Source organism: Myxine glutinosa, chromosome 7 (assembly GCF_964187855.1).
Source record: "Myxine glutinosa chromosome 7, kmMyxGlut1.1, whole genome shotgun sequence".
NCBI lineage: Eukaryota > Metazoa > Chordata > Myxini > Myxiniformes > Myxinidae > Myxine > Myxine glutinosa.
This window is the reverse complement of record NC_136267.1, coordinates 96113132-96134301: the sequence shown is the minus strand read 5'-3', so window position 1 is coordinate 96134301 and position 21170 is coordinate 96113132. Positions and strand designations below refer to the sequence as shown.

General features: G+C 44.7%; 2 protein-coding genes across 2 annotated transcripts in view; one reads left to right on the top strand and one right to left on the bottom strand.

Moving 5' to 3' along the window:
* The window catches only part of LOC137431442 (ras-related protein Ral-A), a 39600-nt gene extending 26850 nt beyond the window's left edge, over positions 1-12750 (bottom strand). The window contains exon 1 of the mRNA XM_068122764.2: positions 12584-12750. The gene's annotated coding sequence lies outside the window, so the exon portion shown is untranslated. The remainder of the gene's footprint in view (positions 1-12583) is intronic.
* Positions 12751-14447: 1697 nt separating this feature from the next.
* LOC137431440 (mediator of RNA polymerase II transcription subunit 1) overlaps positions 14448-21170 on the top strand; it is a 36806-nt gene continuing 30083 nt past the window's right edge. The window contains exon 1 of the mRNA XM_068122762.2: positions 14448-14556. Within this exon, the coding sequence (XP_067978863.2) occupies positions 14482-14556 (75 nt within the window). The 5' untranslated portion in view covers positions 14448-14481. The remainder of the gene's footprint in view (positions 14557-21170) is intronic.

Genomic DNA, 21170 nt, shown 5'->3' with positions numbered 1-21170 from the left:
GGATACGAGCCGAGATCCGATGTACGAGCTCAAAAAATTTATTTTTTTGAATTTTCCGGTTGTGGCTTCCGGTTCCGGTCACGCGGTTATCTTGCCGTGAAAGCATCTCTGCTTGGATATAAAACACGCAATCGTCGAAATACATGAGCGAGGAATCTCCTTGCTCCAGCCGGTGACGTCATCGGCGGGGATCCCCGCCTCCAGAGTGGCTGGTCACGTGACCGCCAAAGCGTGTCGCGCGTGCGGGTATAATGAGCTACACCTGTGGATCACGTGACCACGGAAGCACGCCTCGCTTGAGAGGCATGGCTTTCGGTTTGCGTTTTGCTTTATAAGGCGCGATAAATGGGCTTTTGAGTGTTAGCGGTTCATGGCGTTGACGGTTCATGGCGGTTCATGGCGGTTGACGGTTCATGACGGTTCATGACGGTTCATGACGGTTCATGGCGTTGACGGTCAAAAACCCATTACATCAATTTTACCAGGCACTGTACAGAACCAGGTGAGCTAACAATGCAGCAATGAAGGAATTCGGCCAAGGCACCGGCACACAACGACCTACCTACATCGAAAGACTCAATGCCAATGGTGACAGAAGCCAAGACGGCCGGCTTAAACACCGCCGAAAGACCACGGTGTACCAACTTACGATGCAGAACATCTTGCACTTAATATGATGACAACAGGTGCCATCCTCTGACGTACCATTACAGGTACAGGTACAGTACACGTGAGCACAGAGCAAAAGTTCACTGAAACCGAGATTAAGAAAAAAGAAAAAACACCTCGTGGTCCGTGCTCGATATCCGAGTTTCAATCTTTTCAAACACATGATGCTCTCGGTCACGGTATCTCCTGCGAGCTGCTTCTCCTTCAACCACACAAACAACAACTTCTCCATATCTTCATGGATAGAGGTCCGGAGCTTTGAAATAATCGTAACGCCCTTGGCTGGCGTTATAGCCTTTATGGACTCCTTCTGCTTCAAAATCGTACATATCGTAGAAGGAGTACGATCGTACTGCCTCGCCAAGTCGACAACACGCACACCTCACCTGGCATGCTCTTCTCCTCTGCTTAATAAAACCAGTTTATTTCTTTACATTCTCTTGTATTATGTACAGTATATACGAGGTCGTGCTTGTTTATACATTATTTGTTATTTATAAAGTACATTTTTGTTATTTAAAAGCACCTAACAAAAAAAATTGGTGTTTTTTTTTTGAGGCTGGAACGGATTAATAGCATTTCAATGCATTTGAATGGGAAAATTTGCTTTGACTTACGAGCGATTTGGCTTACGAGCTCCGTCACGGAACGGATTAAACTCGTAAGCCGAGGTACCACTGTAGCTATATGTGAAGGGAGAGAAGGAGGAGGAGAAGGCGAAGAGGAAGAGGAAGAGGAGGGGGGTGAGGATAAGGATAAGGATGAGGATGAGGAGTCCCCCACTCCCAATCCCAGCTTCATCTCAGAACAGTTCCATTGAGACAAAGAGGTTATTTCAGAGCAATCAATGGCACTTGGCAATTGCAACTTTAGGGAAATGTCAACTAAATGGCAACAGCCGCGATGGATACACGAACACGAGCTCATCCATTGCCGAGTGCTTTCCTTTTTGGAGCTCTTCAATTTTGAGTGATACGATGCACAGTTTCATAGCATTTTGAGGCTTGATCGGCCGGCGCTAGGCCCGGGAGTGCGGGGCGAAGCCAGAAGCCAAGCCCGACGGATACAGCACTTTCCTGTATCTTTGGGAGCCCTTCCTGTACAAATTAACAAGGAAAGAACTGCTTTACAACATGCCAAACAACTACCTTTCTTGTGCTGTTAGTCGCTCACATATTTTTTTTAAATGAACAACTCAACTTAAGTTTAGCTCAAAAGAACAATTAGTATGACAAACAGAAATTTGGTTTGACAAAACATTGCATGGGTTTGACTTATCTTTCAAAGCAGATAAGTTTAATCTCTTAGCCGTGGCTTGTATGCACTGGTGGTAACCCACCGCATACACAACGTGGTGGACATGTTGATCAGCTTGGTGCAGCATTCGCACAAAATTATTTCATATAATTCACAACACCAATTGGATAGCACACTACTGCTCTATGGCTTGAAAAGAGGAGGCCGTTGTGAATCAGTATCCTGGCCGATTTCGAAGTTGATATGAAGGAAGAAATGTAACAGTGGTAGCAGCTGCGTCCCCAAAACCGATGCAACCAGGTGCCAGGTGATACGTCTGCACGATGCATGGATGAACCGATTAGCCGATCACATTTATGCTACCAAGTGAAGAAATGCAGGTGAGAACACGAGACTTCACAGAGTTTAACATCCCATTAAATATTTTGGCCCAACTATGATTTGCATCCAAGCGAGTGTACCCGAAGTTACAGAAAAGTCAAGATCAGAAAAGGCTTACAAATTATATTGCACTCAATCATTAATTTAGTTGCCTTGCATTTGCTAATATCTTGGCAAGTTTCTGGCTCATGTGGACCGGTTTCTCTGTTGCTGTAACAGGTGTATCATATTTACAGAGAGTGAAATGCTCTGCTCTCAGCTATGTTGTATTACAATGGCAACAGCCGCGATGGATACACGAACTTCCAGCCTGATGGGAATGTACGCACATCAGTGTTCTGGTTACAACGGAGTTATGTCCATGCAAAACTACCACAGCAACAAACCCAACAAGGGCAGTCCATTGCAGAGCATACTATTACTCCAAATGAGCAAATAAACCAGCTGTTGCAGTCACATGGGCATAAACTATGCCTTGGTACCTTTGGTAAAGTGTGTCCATGCACCACAGCAACAATAACTACAAGTGAAGGTCATGGGCCATCTTATGGTGCAAATTCCACCCCCTTCCACCAACACACCTATTCTCTTCCCTGTTTATGCCCATGTCATTCCAAGTTAATGTTCTCTTCACAACACCACTCCCCCTAGCCTTTAAATTATACATTTTCACAATTTTAAACTGATCACATGAAGTTTGTGTGTGATTGTGTATTGTTGTAGTCATCAGGCTGTCTAGTGCTAATGGCCTGGCAGACCATTTAAAAGATACATAAAAGTCAGGTTACAGAGGAATAAAACATAAAAAGGTGTGAAGGGATAGAGGTTTTACACACATGTGGGGAGGGAAGCTAGCTCTCTGTACATACACTACCGGTCAAAAGTTTTAGAACACCTCAAATTTTTCCAGTTTTTATTGAAATTTACGCAGTTTAATGTCTCAATGTACTCTGAAATTAAGCATAGAACAAATAAACAATTGGAGATAAAAAAAGAAATCATAGAATCATTTTGTTTAACAAAATTTAATTTAAATCTATGACTCAGCAAAGTAGTCACCTTTTGCAGATATAACCGCCGAACACACTCGTGGCATTCTTTCTACAATGGAAATCAAATATTGTTCGGGAAGTTCTTCCCAACACTGTTGCAGAAGTTCCCACAAATGTGTTGTACTTGTAGGTTGCTTTGCTTTCACGCTTCTGTCCAGTTCATCCCAAACCAGCTCGATGGGGTTTAAGTCTGGAGACTGTGCTGGCCATTCCATGATTTGAAGCCTGCCGTCTTGTTCTTTTCCTCGAAGGTAGTTTTGACATAGTCTGGAGGTGTGTTTAGGGTCATTATCTTGCTGTAGGATGAACCCCTGACCAACTAGGCGTATACCAGAGGGTATTGCATGGCGCTGCAAAATGCTGTGGTAGCCCTTTTGGTTCAGGGTGCCAGTCACTCTGTGCAAGTCGCCGACTCTGGATCCAGCAAAAGAGCCCCAGACCATCACGCTTCCTCCTCCATGTTTGACAGTTGGTGTCACACACTGAGGAACCATCCTTTCGCCTACTCGATGGCGTACAAAAACCCTGCGTGATGAACCAGGATTTCAAATTTTGATTCATCGGTCCATAAGACCTTCTTCCAGTCTTATGGGAATCCTCGTTAGTCGTTATGCCCATTATAGTTTTTATTTGTCCTTTGTCTGTACTACCTTCAGTCTTGTTATTTTCACCACTTTACTTCAGTATTCACCATACACCTTCACAATCTCTTTCAACCTTTCTCGTTTTACTCAAATCTGCTTTCAACGAAGCTTAAAAAAAACCAAAAAAAAAAACAAGAAAATCCAAAAAAAAGAAAAAAAAGGGAGTCCCTCCTACCATACAAGTCCTTATATACACCTTCAGGTTATTTCGAACTCCACTCCACTTGGCTTGTTAATCTTTTTTGTTGTCCTTTTTCCTCCTTTTTGAACCTGTCCGCAATCCTCGTCCTCCCAGCCTCCTTGCCCTCATTTTTTTTGTATACAAGATCGAGGCTCGTGTAAGAGCTAAAGATGGTCTTCAAGGTGTTGTTTCAAAATGATTAAACTTCCTTCTCCCATGTTGTATTCTTTCTTCGATAACAATTCACTCTTTTCCTTTCTTTTCAAAAGGCCGTTTTCAAATCGCTCTTTCAATTATTCCGATTCTAAAAATTCAATCTCTTACAGTTCTTCCTTTCTCCAATCTTTAAACTCACCTTTATCCCACCCCTCCTCCAACGTTTTCAAACATACCTCTGACTTGAAAATCTCAAGAACCCCAGTTTTCATTGGATGCTCGTATTTCATTAATCGTTCCTTTTGTACATCTTCAGTGGCAAACCATTCCCTGTTTGCTCCCTCCTCTACTTGTACTAGCCTGTATCCTACCAACCCTATCCCTTACCAGCATCCCACTCCTTGTCTCCTCTATCTACTCCCACCGAACCCCATTCTATCACTACCTTCTCCCTACCCTTACCCATCAAAACTCCCCCCTCCCCTTCAAACCTTTTTAAAATGCTCCAATGGTGGCGAGATCCATTTGAAACTGTTTGATATATGTAGCTCGTTGATGCCTCGGGTCCACAATAAAAATTAATACTGGTGTCAAAGCCAGCGACCAATTGCAAATTATTAGTCGGATTAGCTTTCTTACAAGGTCTGACAGGATAGTGCAGAGGTCTAATCTACATTTCATTCTCACCCAACTATAAGCCGTCTTATTGGTGCTTCACAGACGTCAGACAGGGAGTTGAATCATAAAGTGCACCATACATCAGATGGACATTAAAATGGGCATCCCCCCTGTTCTGCCATTAGTTGAATGAATGAATATGAATGAATGAATAAATGAATGATCGTTTTAAGGCCATTTTCCCCGCTAGAGCGGGGGTTAGCCTTGCGGGCCCCATGACAATCATGGTTCCCTGTTTGAGGCAATGTTTTTATGGCCGGATGCCCTTCCCGACGCCAACCCTTAGTCGCCTCTTACGATGTGCAGGGATACAGTGTACCTATTCGAAACCGGGGTTCACACCGGGAAAATTAGTTGATGCATGTTAAAAATCCCAAGGTTCCTTTCGTAAAAAATGAGCGATTTATCGGCGGCATATTGAACAAATTTCAAATTCCTCCCCAAATCAGCTCCAGTCAAACATCACTGGGCCTGGCCAGCCGGTCCATGTAAGACTTAGAACAAAAGCTTTCCTACGCCAATCACCCATCTGGTGTGCAAAACTGGGGCCATCAAAGTCGACATTGGGACAAAGGAAAGCCTGCGCCAAGCACATACAGTACACAAGATAAAGTTAAATAGCGGAACCATGTCACTCTTCCAGCCCTCGCCAACTCCACACAGTCAATGAACCCTCACTCACAATCACAGATGCTCTACTCCGCATCACCGAACTGTGTTTACAGAAATATTATGAGACAAGTGGTGAGGGGCAGCTGACATCCCACCCTCCCTCACCCCCCAACCTCCTGTCTGCTTTCCTTCGGCAGGGTTCTCGTGTATGTGCTTCCCCCTCTCTAGCCTTCTGTTCTACCAGTATCTGAGATTTGTGCTCCCACTTCACAGATCAGTCCATTCAACCTGCTTCAGCCAATCCAGATATTGTATATCTCACAGACATTTCTTCCACAGGATGTGTTGGCCTCTTCTGTACATTTCCTGGTTATTTTCCGATTCCCACACATGTGGTCATGTTTGTTCCTCCATTCCCCACAAACCCCACCCTCACTGGTCACCCAAACCCAATGGAATGCATTTGGCTTTGTGTACCTCTGTTAACGTATTGTTCATTTCAGCGGTGTACCCAATCCCCCCCCCCCCCCCTCCCCTTCCAGGAATTTGGCTTGGGTGCCAGTGATAACTCGCCTTCTCTCGACGAAGGACACGTGGGATCTTTAATGTCTACCCACTAATGCCAGCAGATGGGACACCTGTTTAATGGCGGCACACACCCTCCCTGTGAAAGCCTAAGATGACAGTTTATAGCTGCGACGAGATTTTAACCCAGGCAGCACAGTTTAGAAAGCGAGTGTGCGTACCCGTAATCCATCCTGATGCCCATCTGACGTGGTTTATGTCGCTAGAAAAAAAACAAAAAAACATCAATTCTACTTCGCTGCAAAGCTCAGTGTTGGATGCTTTGGTTTGAACCTCCTCTTAAAACGAGTGAAATTAAACACTAAAAATTTTGAAGCACTCACTCATATTTCAACATCACCGTAATGCATCTTGTCAAGTTGGTCAAACTTTTACGCAAGAAGATGATTTGTAATACTGGCTACCACTGGGTGGTGCTTTATAATACACATTTACATAGAGAATTTGGGTCTTCTCCCCTCCCACATTTAATCCCCTCCACCAGATATGTTACCCCAACAGAAACCATACTTGGATACCCTTAGTCAATATGTTTGCAAAATTTGGTTGGATTTGGTTCACCAGCTTTTGAAGCATTTATAAACTAGAATGGCACTCAGTAGAGCATATACATCCACCAGACAGAAAAGTTTACGGGTTTGTATCCCACATCTGGATTTGGATCTTCACCAAAATTCAACCAATTCTTCTTTGTCACACACCCAACCTGTCCACCGAGTTCCGTCCATATCAGTCCACAACTTTTTGAGCTATATATCGGTTTTGGCCTTATCTCTCAATGGTGAAGAATCACTTTTAAAATTCTAGTATCCAGATCTTCACCAAAATCTAATCATTTCGTCCTTATATCTTGAGACCTGTTCAAATTGTCCAAATCCATCCACAACTTTTTGAAAAATCTTTTCACAAACAGACAGACATGGGTGAAAAATAACCTTGGCACACCTTTGGTGGAGGTAACAAACAAACAAAACATATATACTGTGTGTGTATGTGTATATACACACACACACACACCACACACACACACACACACACACACACACACACACACACACACACACACACACACACACACACACACACACACACACACACACACACACACACACACACACACACACACACACACACACACACACACACACACACACACACACACACACACTTTTATAACAGTATAGATTTCCAAGGTGCAGACTTGGCTAAAGTTGCTTAGTCTGGCCTCCCCAGTCAAAACTTGTCCACCATCTATTCAGCTCTCAACATTGACTGCTCCTGGAATTTCTTCTGCAACAAACCAATTTATCTTCTTCACAAGTTCATCCCATCTTTTCTGTCCATCATCCGAACCCTGCTACACCATTGTGTGTGGTGAGACCATCAGAAGAAAACTTGCATTCTTCTGGAAGGAAAACCCTACTGAGGGCAACCTATGCACAGCTCAGAGCCATGGTATATCTATCGTATGAAGAGCCCGTTCCCAACATCAGGCTCACCTGTGATCCAAATTCTCCAGCCTCTCACCATCCTCCAAAGGCTGGTAGGAGCTCATCAGGTCTGTGGCTGATATACAGGGTGTCCACAAAGTCTTGTTTGATTTGGTTGTAATAAGATATGAAAACTGGAACAAGACTTAGTGGACACCCTGTACATTCCCTTTCATTCCTTCCCTCCTTAAGGAGAGGCTCGGTTGCATGAAGCATCCTTAAGGAAAGATCTCAGGATTTACTTAAATATTTCCTTAATTTCCCCCTTAAGGGCATCCCTAATTTGAAGATGGTTCAATATGCGAATATTCATCAAGTTTTCCCTTAATACCTTCCTTAGACTCAAGGGACCTATCCTATCACCTCCCCTTCCTCTCCACCCCATCCTGAAGCAACAACTTTTGAGTTTCCAAAAGGCACTCTTCATGGAAATTGGTCATGAAGACAAAGACCAGAAGCCGATACAAAAAATACTTCCGCAATTGAAAAATGATTGTGGATTGCGAAACACGCTCCGAGTGGTGGTACAGTGACCCGGGTAACATTTTCACTCTTTCATGACATCTATATAATAATAGCGTAAGGACTCGACTTTGTTATCCCTTTTACGCCGCACCCAGTGACCCGGTGCCCACGGCACTAATGGATTTACGATCTACGAACCGCGCACTTTGTTTATCACGTACAGCCATACTCGAAAAATCTGAATTAGCCGACGTTGGGGCCCAAAAGCATCCGATTAACTGCCGATACGACGCCATCTTACGACGCCATCGTATTGGCGTCTGCTGGGCGAAGGCGAAGCAAGCCGTCCGCTGAGTGGACAATCCAGAGCATGCATTTGTGCCGGTGTCGTCGATCGCGGTGTACTACACCACATCCTCCCTTCCGTGGATGTTCCACGGGTTTCGGCTAGTCCAGAATATTTTGCTTGGTGTTTCACACTCGTATTTCACTTTCATAATTTCACACTTTCACCATTCTCGGAAAGTTTCCAAACGTCTAACGGCACACATTAACACATTTCCAATAAAATGCTTTATGAGAATCAAATAAATTTTACACAAGAATCATTTTATTTCCCCTTCATCTTGAAGCACGTGTTCCCCATGCAACATATAAGAACCGTCATTTAAAATCACATGTTCATGATGTGTTCTTGCTTTTGGATGCCTCTTCCTATCTCTAATCTGATTGGTTGCCTAGCATAGCAACAGATCTGAAGGATTTCCTCAACCTTAATGAAATCCTTACTTGAGGATTTAACCAAGGGTTGTTTTTGCAACAGGCCTTAAGGAAATTGTTCGCTAAGGAATCACAGTGTACCTTAAGGATAAGGGAATTTTATACAACCAGGCCAAGGTCATGATGGATATTGTTCGACAAAAAGGTAGTTATCAAGTTGTCGCTACTCAAAAAGACAACCTGGACCCTTCTTGTACTGTGAAAGCCTGCGATGACTGTGTGGAGTTTATACCTGGGCGGAGATTCAAACCCAGGATAGACAGCTTAGAGGTGAGTGTGCATACCTCTAATGATTAGAAGTATGATCGCCGAGCTCCGGTGCGAACGTCTAATCAATCCTGCTACCCATTCTCTTTACCTTTTCCCCCATTAAAGCATGTTCCCTACAGCATGTGGACTTCCACCTTACCACAGTGTAGAAGATTCTTACCTGACTTTGCACCTCTTGCACAAACAGTCCTGATGGAACGACAACGGCACTCAGTAGAGCACGTTCCTCCACCAGCATGTACTGTATATGTTTTGTATCCCACTGATAAGCCGGACCTGCATCCGGATCTTCACCAAAATCTAATCATTTCATCCTCGTCACCTACCCAACTCATCCACCATGAATGAATGAATGAATGATCGTTTTAAGGCCATTTTCCCCCGCTAGAGCGGGGATTGGCCTTGCAGGCCCCATGACCTCAAGGGGCCCTGTTTGAGGCAATGTTTTTATGGCCGGATGCCCTTCCTGACGCCAACCCTTAGTCACCTCTTACGATGCGCAGGGATACGGTGTACCTATTCTAAATGGGGGTACACCCCGGGATCATTCATCCCAGCAAGCTGGTACTCAATTTGCCGACCTTGGAAGGATGGCAGGCTGAGTCAACCCCCCTGGCGTTAATTCAGAAAGGTTCCCACAATTTCAGAGTACAGACCTATCAGCCTTGCCCCAAACCATTCGAGCATACCTCAGGCAATGGATCTTTTATAACTCGCTAATCTCTGACAAAGTTTGGCATTCGTCCTGGCCATTCCACCTTGGATATGTTACTCCTTCTGATGTCCTAAACCTTCTGAGGTCCTAAGAAAGTGGATGGATGTCCTAAACTATACACAAAGAATTAAGTTAAGCACCCCCCCCCCGTTTTTTTACAACCTCGCACATTACAAGTTTGTTGTCGTCAAAACAGTGTAATATACCCATGATATTGCTATATTTTCTGGAGAAGTGATATTATGGTCACATAAAAACATAACAATCATGCCGTTTTCAATATTTTATTCTGCATAATTTAAGGTGAAATTTTTTGGGAATTTTAGGCATATTTTCACCTCAATTTAAGTATGGAGCTATAGGTCCATCACGGACAGTGTGGATGACGTTTATGTTTTCTAACGTACAGTCATTGTTCTGAGAAGACCTCTAGCGATCTTTGCGTCAATAACGTGTGTAGGACCCACGTGATCGGATCACTGACTCAACCCTACGTCTCATAGACCCTGTAAGCCGTCGTATGCGTTGCTGTGGCAGGTTGAACCCCCTCGAGCACGTTTGGGACATGTTGGGACGACAAATTGCGAAGATGGTCCCTCCAATAGCCAATCTGGATGAATTGGAACGTGCATTACATCGGGAATGGAACAACCTGCCACAGCAACGCATACGACGGCTTACAGGGTCTATGAGACGTAGGGTTGAGTCAGTGATCCGATCACGTGGGTCCTACACACGTTATTGACGCAAAGATCGCTAGAGGTCTTCTCAGAACAATGACTGTACGTTAGAAAACATAAACGTCATCCACACTGTCCGTGATGGACCTATAGCTCCATACTTAAATTGAGGTGAAAATATGCCTAAAATTCCCAAAAAATTTCACCTTAAATTATTCAGAATAAAATATTGAAAACGGCATGATTATGTTTTTATGTGACCATAATATCACTTCTCCAGAAAATATAGCAATATCATGGGTATATTACACTGTTTTGACGACAACAAACTTGTAATGTGCGAGGTTGTAAAAAAACGGGGGGGGTGCTTAACTTAATTCTTTGTGTATAGAAACACGAGGTTAGGGCCATCGCTCTGGATATCTCTCAAGCCTTGGACACTGTCTGACATCCAGCCTCAATTTGCGAGTTATCTTTCGTTGGTATTCAGGGCCCCAGCTGAAATGATTGTCCCATTTCTTGTATGAGCAGAAACATTTTCATTTTCAGTCTTTCAAAAGTGCTCCCAGGATATCTTATTACACACAGGACATTCAGGATCATACAATGAACCTTTCCTATCCTGCTCCTCACCGGGCCATTGTTATGGCCTCCACCACCAAAGGTGGATGGAGGTTATGTTTTCACCCTTGTCTGTTGTCTGTCTGTGAACAAAATATCTCAAAAAGTTGTGGACGGATTTGGACGAAATTTGGCAGAGATGTAGCGTATGTGACCAAGACGAAATGATTAGATTTTGGTGAAGATCCGGATTCGGATCCGGCTACTAGAATATTTTTAAACTTATTCTTCACTATTGGGAGATCAGACGAAAAACGATACATAACAGGATATCTCAAAAAGTTACGGATGGATTTGGACGAAACGTGTTGGACAGGTTGTGTGTGTGACAAGGAAGAATCCATTCAATTTTGGTGAAGATCCGGATCTGGATCTAGTTAGCATAATTTTTTAAAGTGATTCTTCACCATCAAGTGATATGGCCAACCAGGTGGAGGTATGCTCTCTGAGTGCTGTTCTAGTTCATTATTGTGCTGTTCCTCCTTTTCGCTTTCACCTCCTCACATCCTCTGATATTGTTTGTAAACGTGCCGCCCTACATCATAAACTCCTTAATGAGCCATTTATATAAACAAGCATTCACAAGAATACTGTGAAAAATAATTCACTCAAGAAAAAGCTGGAAGTGGGAGCAAATGGGACAACAGGGGCATGCAAATGGGACACCGAAAGGTTAAGGTTCAAAAAGTTTCCAAACCGTTGGCACAAACTGAAAGCAATCACAAGGATGTCCCCATAGGCCTGTACTCATGAACACCCCGACTCCTCCATCCCACTCAAAAAGGGGCAGTCCTCGCATGAATTAATAAAAAAAAATTAAAAAAAAGATACAGGAACGACAATCCTGGAACAATTAATGTTTCTGCCAGTGGGCCAGAACTGGTGCTTATGTAACACTTTGAACGGTGTATATGTATTTGAGTGCTGCTTGAAAGTCAGTACAGTTTGTAGAAGTAGGAAAGAACCACACAAGGCGTTTCATTCCTACCCTCAGCAGGCTTAAAAATTAGGACATCGTTGCTACTACCTTCAATCCTCAAGTAGAGGTTGCATCATGGAGCATGCAGTCCTCTCGCGGGAACGATGAGCCAAACCATCCCGTCAGCTTGTGGTAACTTGAGTAACCAAAGATGCAACAATTCCGTTACTTACGGCGGTTTGTTCGTTGTAAGAACAAAACTTTATCTGACGTAAACTAAAGCCGGACCGATTTATATACGTACGAAACACCCCCTTCGTCGTATTAAACGTACCCTTGGTCCAAACTCCTACCCCACCTATAGTTTAATAAGAGAGGCCCACAAGCTGGATAACCGCCCGTCACTTTCTCCGTCCCTCTCCGCTCACCTTTATCTCACAAGAAGCTCCTCAACTAGTATAATCGCTGTACCGTTGTCTCGCCGAGCTCCGGTGCGAACGTCGAACTCCACAAGCACCACTCCCCGGAATGACGTCACACGCAGCACGCCCAGGAGACGTTGGCATTCGGTCACGCCTTGGTGACCCGACGTCATGGACTTTAACACGCCCATGAGAGAACACACGTCATCAACACGGCAGACCCCACGTGACACTAGATTGGCCAATAAGCGCAGCACCAGCATTACGAAGGCATCTCTGATTCCACCAAACAAAGAGCTTCTCCATGAGAGAAATATTACATCAATGTGAAAACAAAACACGTGTATTTTAGGAATTATATAATTATGTATGAATGAGAGCCTTATAAAATATATATATAATATATATATTTATATATATATATATATATATATATATATGTATATATATATATATATATATATATATATATATATATATATATATATATATATATATATTTAACGATTTCTAAATTCTAGGACTTGTGAAAGCAAATTCAAGAATACCGCGCAAAAGGCTTCGAATAAAATATACACGTGGGCGGAGCGTGTTTAAATACACTTTGGGCTCGGCGTTGTTTAACTACTACTCCGTGGGCGGGGCGTTATTTAAATACTACTCAGTGGGCGGGGCGTTATTTAAATACTACTCAGTGGGCGGGGCGTTATTTAAATACTACTCAGTGGGCGGGGCGTTATTTAAATACTACTCAGTGGGCGGGGCGTTATTTAAATACTACTCAGTGGGCGGGGCGTTATTTAAATACTACTCAGTGGGCGGGGCGTTATTTAAATACTACTCAGTGGGCAGGGCAATAGTTAAACTGCACGTGGATGAGGTGGAGTTTTATTTTATTTATTATTATTTTTTCTTCATATCGGTCCGGTTGAAATATTCTGTCTGGAAGATGTCTGGTAATTGATTGTGATTGTATGGATTGGTTTCGAAATTCCTGTTTAATACAGTTCTGCATTTCTGTGCTGTTATAAACTCCCATATGTTCGAGTCTTGGAGTGTTTATGGAACTTTCCGAAGCTTTGGTGCAGGTTAATCCTGTGCATACAAACTGGATGGATTAATTAATTATTATTGACACTTTCAATACCCTCGTCTTTACACTACTGTACCTACGTACCATTCTTTTTCGACACCTCCTTAACACCTCTCTTCCCTTGCATAAACCTTTACTTCGAAGTCTTTTTTTCCCCCTACCCTTTAGCATTCTCGAACACTACTACTACTACTACTACTACTACTACTACTACTCCACAAACTCACCTTTTCTCCCTTTAAAACATTATTACTACTACCACTACAACTCGTACTCCCCAAACACATCTTTTTCTCATCACACGATATCGTCTTCCTCTTCCCTCTCCCCGTCATCTCCTCCTCCAACCTCCAGACACCATTGTCTCCTCCCCCACCCCCATCCGGAAATCCGCAGTGCCCTCTCTTTTTTTCTTCTTTACCCCCGCTTAGCGTCCTATCCCCACCCATGTGGTTCTCTTCCTCACCCCCACCCCAATTATACCCCACTATTTCCACCTCCTCTCACCTCCTTAAACCATTGCTTCCCTTCACTTAAACACTTATCTTTTTTGAAGCACACCTCACCCTTTTTAACCCCCTGTATATTTTGTCCACTCGAATCAGACAATGGGAATGTGTAATGTAGCTGTGTAGTTGTGAGTGGGTTACTGGAGCCTTAACTTTTAATCGCATTAAAATCGTTTTAATCGCAAAAAAAAAGTTTTTTGTGAAAATGGGTCTTTGAACTGAAGATGACCCAGACAGCTGTGGTGTGACTCAAGGAGGATGTGTTTGTGTGCGCAGATCTCGATGTTCAGCTGCATCAGCTCATGGAGAATCTACACAAAAAACATGGGAAGAACCATCAGTGGGGAAGAACAACTCAGTTGCTCTGGCACCACATGGTTAGAGTTTGGGAGAGGGCGGAAACTGATGTTTACTTTTGAATGCAACTTTGTGCACATTTCATCATGGAAAGATTTTTTTGTTGTTGTTGTTGCTGCACCATTCCATTCTCCACACCATATCCTATGTTTGGCATCTTCATTTGACAGCCCTATGAAATAGTACAAAGAAACATCAATATGGTATGCAGCTACGAAATAGCTGTATGTTGAAATATGTTGAAAAAGTCAAAACTTTACATGGGGTGTACTTACTTTTTACGTGACTGTACATGTATGACAGACAGTTCAGCTTCACGTCTTGAGTAGACAATTTCTCCAAGCTGTCCTCAAAAGCCCACTGCTGCTTCAGAATTTTATGTAAGGCCAAGTCCTTCTCCCGTCCTCAGCTCAAAACAGTAAAACAGTGTACAAAGTCTTTTTGTGCCGAGTGTCATGGAACATGGCTCGCCAGTCTGTAAGGATTGGTGCTTCCACTTCCCATATTGCCCTGGAATCTAAGACGATGGCATCAATGGTATTGGAATTGCCACAAGGGGCTTAGATTCTCCTTATTGGGGAGATACAAGTGGAATATGAATAAGTGGCAGAAGGAAAATACAAGAAGAACATGAGGCTGACTCTCAGGGCCTGCTTCTTACTGTACAGTGTACATAGATAAGTTAGAAGCCTTGTCGTTTTTTGCCGGCTCAATTGTGGTCTCGTTCCTCCTGACATTTCACCTCTCTGCCCATCCCCTGTCCCTCTGGGTCACGTGCATTGTCAGAAATCATTTTCTGGTTACCATCCCCAAGTCGAAATTCAATGCTCACCTCCATTCCATTCTTTCAAACCCCACCCTTCTCGTCTGTGGAACTCTATTGATGAGTCAGTTGCCTCAAGCTCTTCCCAACAGGATTTCAAGTCTGCTGCCACATCACCTCATGGTCTCTCCCATTTGGCCTACTAAGCTTTACTCTTTCTGCCGAGATCCCATTCCCACCCTCCACCTATAACATTCCTACACTAATATAACATTCCCACCCTCCTTCATCTGCTGAGATCCCATTCCCAACCTCCTTAATTCGCACCCACCCACGATGCCAGTTTCTCTCCTTGTCCTGTGGTGCATCCGATTAATGCTGTCCCATAGTTTTATCTTTGCCATGTTTTGTCTGTTGATCCTTTGACCCTTTGCCCAAGTTGTTCTGCTATTCCATGAGTTTTGATACTTGCATAACTGGAAAGTTCATAAAATACCTTACCCCTTGTAGTCTTGAGAAAAGGGACATGGCAAGGGTCTTTAAAGTCTTGCTTTGCATTTCTGGGCACAATTTATATTTCCTAAGAGGGGCCACTTTGTCTAAATCTCATCATTCCACAATGCTGAGAATGTGAGTGGAAATTTTGAATGGTTGAGATTCCGTAAATTGGCGTAATGTTTAGTCCAAAGTACTGATAATGGAGGCTTTTGCAAGTGCCAACAATGTGTTCAACAGTGGTCAGGTATATAATTCAATTGAAATAAAATGAAGGTTTTAATGGCTGTAGGGAAGACAATAAAAAAAAAAATCGGAAGTTTACCACCGTTGATAATAATAATAATAATAATTCATTTATTTTGTATAGCGCTTTTCATGAAGCCCAAAGGCGCTTTGACAGAGTGCAAAACATAATGCATAACAAAACATGAAAACAACAATTGCAAAAAGACAAGAATCAATAGGGAAATATTTAAAGCAAAAGGGGGGAGAAGGAGAAGTGATAGTCAGGGGTTAAATGCTGTGGGTTGAAGGTTGAATGCAGTGCTGAACAGGTGGGTCTTGAGTGATGTTTTGAATGTGGTGAGTGAGGAGTCTCTGATGGTGTGAGGTAGTGAGTTCCAGAGGGTGGGAGCAGCGATGGAGAAGGCCCTGTCCCCCCAGGATCTGAATTTGGTCCGGATGGGGGGGGGGGGGGGGGTCAGGAGGTTGGTACCAGCAGAGCGGAGGTTGCGGGTGGGAGTGTGTCTGGAGAGGAGGTCAGCCAGGTAGGATGGGGCCAGGTTGTGGAGGGCTTTGTAGGTCAAGAGGAGGATTTTGTACTGGATTCTCTGGGAGATGGGGAGCCAGTGAAGCTTGTAAAGGACGGGGGTGATGTGGTCACGGGTCCGGGAATGGGTGAGTAGACGGGCAGCGGAGTTATGAATGTATTGGAGTTTATTGGTGATTGTTGAGGGTGAACCATAGAGGAGGCTATTGCAGTAGTCCTGACGGGAGGTGATGAAGGCGTGGATGAGGGTTTCTGCAGCCGTGGAGGAGAGGGATGAGCGGAGACGGGCGATGTTTTTCAGGTGAAAAAAGGCTGTCTTTGTGATCTGTTTAGTGTATTTGTCGAAGGAGAGGGTTTGGTCAAAGATGACGCCAAGATTTCGGATGAGAGGGGAGGTGGATACTGGGATACTGTCAATGTTGAGGGCAAAGTTATGGGTGGATTTTGTGAGCGTTTTTGGGCCAATGATGATTATTTCAGATTTATCACAGTTAAGTTTGAGGAAGTTGATTTGAAGCCAGGATTTTATTTCAGAGATGCAGTTTGTCAGGATAGAGTGGGTGTCGGTGGAGACGGACTTGGTGGAGATGAAAAGCTGGATGTCATCGGCGAAGCAGTGGAATTGGAGACCATGACGGTGGATTAAGTGACCGAGGGGGGACAGGTAAAGGATGAAGAGGAGGGGGCCAAGAACTGAACCTTGGGGGACACGTTGGGGGAGGGGAACAGTGGGGGATTTGCAGTTATTGATGGAGATGAACTGGCGTCTGTCAGAGAGGTATGATTTAATCCAAGAGAGGGCAGTGCCGGTAACGTTAAAGGTGGATTCAAGTCGGGTGAGGAGGATGGTGTGATCGATGGTGTTAAAGGCAGTGCTGAGGTCGAGGAGGACGAGAATGTTGAGGTTGCCAGCGTCAGAGGAGAGGAGAAGGTCGTTGGTGATTTTGAGGAGAGCAGTTTCAGTACTGTGGTTGGAGCGGAATCCGGATTGGAATGTTTCATACAGGTTATTGGCAGAGAGGTGATGTTTGAGTTGAGCGGCTACAGCGCGTTCCAAAACTTTTGACAGAAAGGGTAGGTTGGAGATGGGTCTGAAGTTATTTAGGGTGTCAGGGTTTAGACCAGGTTTTTTTAGAATGGGGGTAACAGCAGCAATTTTGAGGGATGGTGGGACGATGCCTGTAGACAGGGAGGAGTTTATTGTTGCAATGATAAGTGGAGAGAGAGCAGGGAGGGAGGCCTTGACAAAGCTGGAGGGGATGGGGTCAAGAGTGCAGGTGGCAGTTTTCATTCCTATGAGGAGTTCAGAGAGGTCAGTAGGGGAGACCGGGGAGAATTGAGACAGGGGAAGGCAGGATAAGGGGGGGCAGGTGGTTGGAGGGGGAGCGGGTGCGGCGGTGGTCAAGCTGTTGTAGATGTTGTCAATTTTGCGTTGGAAGAAAGAAAGGAAGGAGATGCAGTTGTCTACTGTGAATGACTGGGTGGTGGTGTCCAGGGGGCGGAGTATTTTGTTTATTGTCGAGAAGAGTGCTTTTGGGTTTCCAGAGCCAGAGTGGACAATTTGAGAGTAGTAGGCGGAGCGGGCGTGGGAGAGGGCATCTTTGTAGTGTTGTAGGTGGTCCTTGTAGGCTTGGGAGTGAACTGTGAGACCTGTTTTATTGCGGAGTCTTTCAAGTTGGCGAGCACGAGTTTTCATCAGGCGGAGTTCAGGGGTAAACCAGGGAGCAGAATGGGTGAAAGAAACTGTTTTGGTTTTTACAGACGCAAGCTGGTCAAGGCAGGAGGAGAGAGTGTGGTTGTAGTAGTCAGTGAGGTCGGAAGGGGTGTGGAGGTCAATGAAGGGAGAAGTGGACATTTTTTCAGAGAGGGTGGATGAGAATGAGGTAGGTGAAAGAGCGTTTAGCTTACGGAAGTTGATAGTGCGATAATGTCTTGGTGTTGGGGTGGGGATGTTGATGGTCATAGTGATGGCTAAGTGGTCAGAGAGGGTGAGGTCGGAGCCAGAGAGATGGTGAAAAATTAATCCAGTGGAGCAGACAAGGTCCAAAATGTGACCACGGATATGCGTAGGAAAGTTGACATGTTGAGTGAGGTTAAAGCAGGTGAGTAAATCAGTGAAGTCAGTGGTTATTGTGGAGTCAGTGGAGTCCATGTGGATATTGAAATCACCAAGGAGGAGGATTGAGGGGGAGAGGGAACATAGCTGGGTCAGAAAGTAGGAGAAGTCAGACAGGAATAATGGGTGTGGTTTGGGAGGGCGGTAGACGACAGCCATGACTGACTGCGTGCGACCAGAGAGTTTAAAAGCCAGGTGTTCAAAGGATGAGGATGAGGCGATGGGGATGAGGCTGGTCCTGATGTCTTGACGGTGGATAACGGCAATTCCACCACCTCGGCCCTCCGAGCGTGGTTTATTGACGTAGGAATATCCATTGGGTGTGGTGAGGTTGAGCGTGTAGTAGTCCAGTGGTTGTTGCCAGGTTTCGGTGAGACAGAGAAAGTTCAGTTTGTTATCCAGGATGTAGTCGTTGAGGATGAGGCATTTGTTGTTGAGGGACCGGGTGTTGAACAGGGTGAGCTTGATGTTGTTTTGAACAGCAGGGATGAATTCAGGTGATTTGGCCAGGGTTCGCAGGCAGGAGGTGCGATTTTGTGCGTTGCCGTGACCAGGTGCGCTGGGACGATGAGTGGGAGTGCGCTGAGCTGACCAGAGGACGGGGATGGAGTGACCTGATTGTACATATACAAACTTACGACCGGAGCCACGGTGAATGTACCTGGGTCGTCGGAGGAGTCCATTTGATTTGATGGCAGAGATGCATGATGGGGTGGAGCGGGTATTGAGCAGAACGAGCCTTGCGGCGGAGTACTGCAGAGCCATGCCAGGCAGGAGCGGAGAGACGAGACGAGGCCAAGGTTGAGGAGGTGAAACAATGGTCCCAACCTACGGGAGCGGGCCTGAGGAAACGAAGGAGCCAGGTAGGTGAAGCCAGGAGCAGAGCCGGGACCAAGCAGAGGGCAGGCAGGAGCAAAGAGACGATCACGAGGCCAAGGTTGATCACGGCAAAGCGGGAAATGCAGCGGCAATCAACCGCCGCCGCTACAAATCTAGATCACGGCGGGAAAACCGCCGCCACACCGCTGCGAAGGACACAACCCACGAGAGCGTGCCCGAGGAAACAGCGAGCAGGTGAAGGAGCCGGGTAGGCGAAGCAGGGAGCAGAGCCGGGACTATGCGGAGGGCAGACTCAATGGCCAAAAAATCCGCACGACCACCAAAAAAGCAAGCCACAGACAGTGGCCCAGTCGAAGAAGCGGCGAGCATGTGACGCCTGCGTCCTCTTCAGACCGGACCAGAAGCGGAAGCCCAATGCACCATCTTTTACACCACCTCACTTAAAACGTTACATTAGTTATCCATATATAGTATGTCTGTTATTTGTGTCCTTTATGACATCCCTAACAACAGTACATTTCCTGTTTGTAATGATTTTCTGTCAGATAGTTTGACTCCCCGGCAGGCAGAGAGTTTAAAAATAATAAGAATTTTAAAAAGTGACAAAAATAATTTATATATATATCTATATAATAATAGCGTAAGGACTCGACTTTGTTATCCCTTTTACGCTGCACCCAGTGACCCGATGCCCACGGCACTAATGGATTTACGATCTACGAACCGCGCTCTTTGTTTATCACGTACACTCGTACAGCCATACTCGAAAAATCTGAATTCGCCGACGTTGGGGCCCAAAAGCATCCGATTAACTGCCGATACGACGCCATCTTACGACGCCATTGTATTGGCGTCTGCTGGGCGCCAGCGAGCTGTTCGCTGATTGGACAGTCGAGTGGTGTGAACATGGGTGGTGTGAACCAAATGGTCTTTTTATTCCCTTGAACATTTTAAATTAGGATATATAAGGAAACGTCGTTATCGTCATTTTAATAAAGTTAAATGGAGTGACGTTGCGATACTCGGGGTGCGTTGCATAAATCCTCGTAACTCAGAGAGGTGTAGCAGGTGGCGAGACGTAAGGAAGCTTAAAGATAACGAGCTGAATACAGACGAACGATATGTCAATCTCTTTCTACACCGAACGGAAATAAAAGTATGAGAGTGGGAAGGCATGGCCTGAGCACTTCGAGCAGAGAGGACTGATTGGACTTAACTTAAAGAGAAAAAATTGGAGCTTAACGGAAGAAGAAGATCCCATGAGCGCTCCCCTATGCCATCCATAATGGTACACTCCATCCATACACCACATCCTCTCTTCCGTGGATGCTCCACGGGTTTCGGCTAGTATATATATATATCGCATCCATGTCTGAAGGAAACCGTTCAGTTTGGCATTTTTAATATGAAATAGGCAAAGCCTAGAAAAGAACGAAACCCATTAGAATTGCCCTTTAGAACTCATTGTAATTAAACACAGTGGGTTAGAAATGTTCTTCATTTTTGCCGGATGGACGGACATAGCCAAATATTGAAGAACTGCGAAAATGCAGGTTTGTGTTCCGAACACATACAGACTTGGCATTTAATATGGAATATTTTTTTTGTTGGGGTGAACTTACTTTTAAAGATGTCTTAGAACCAAAAG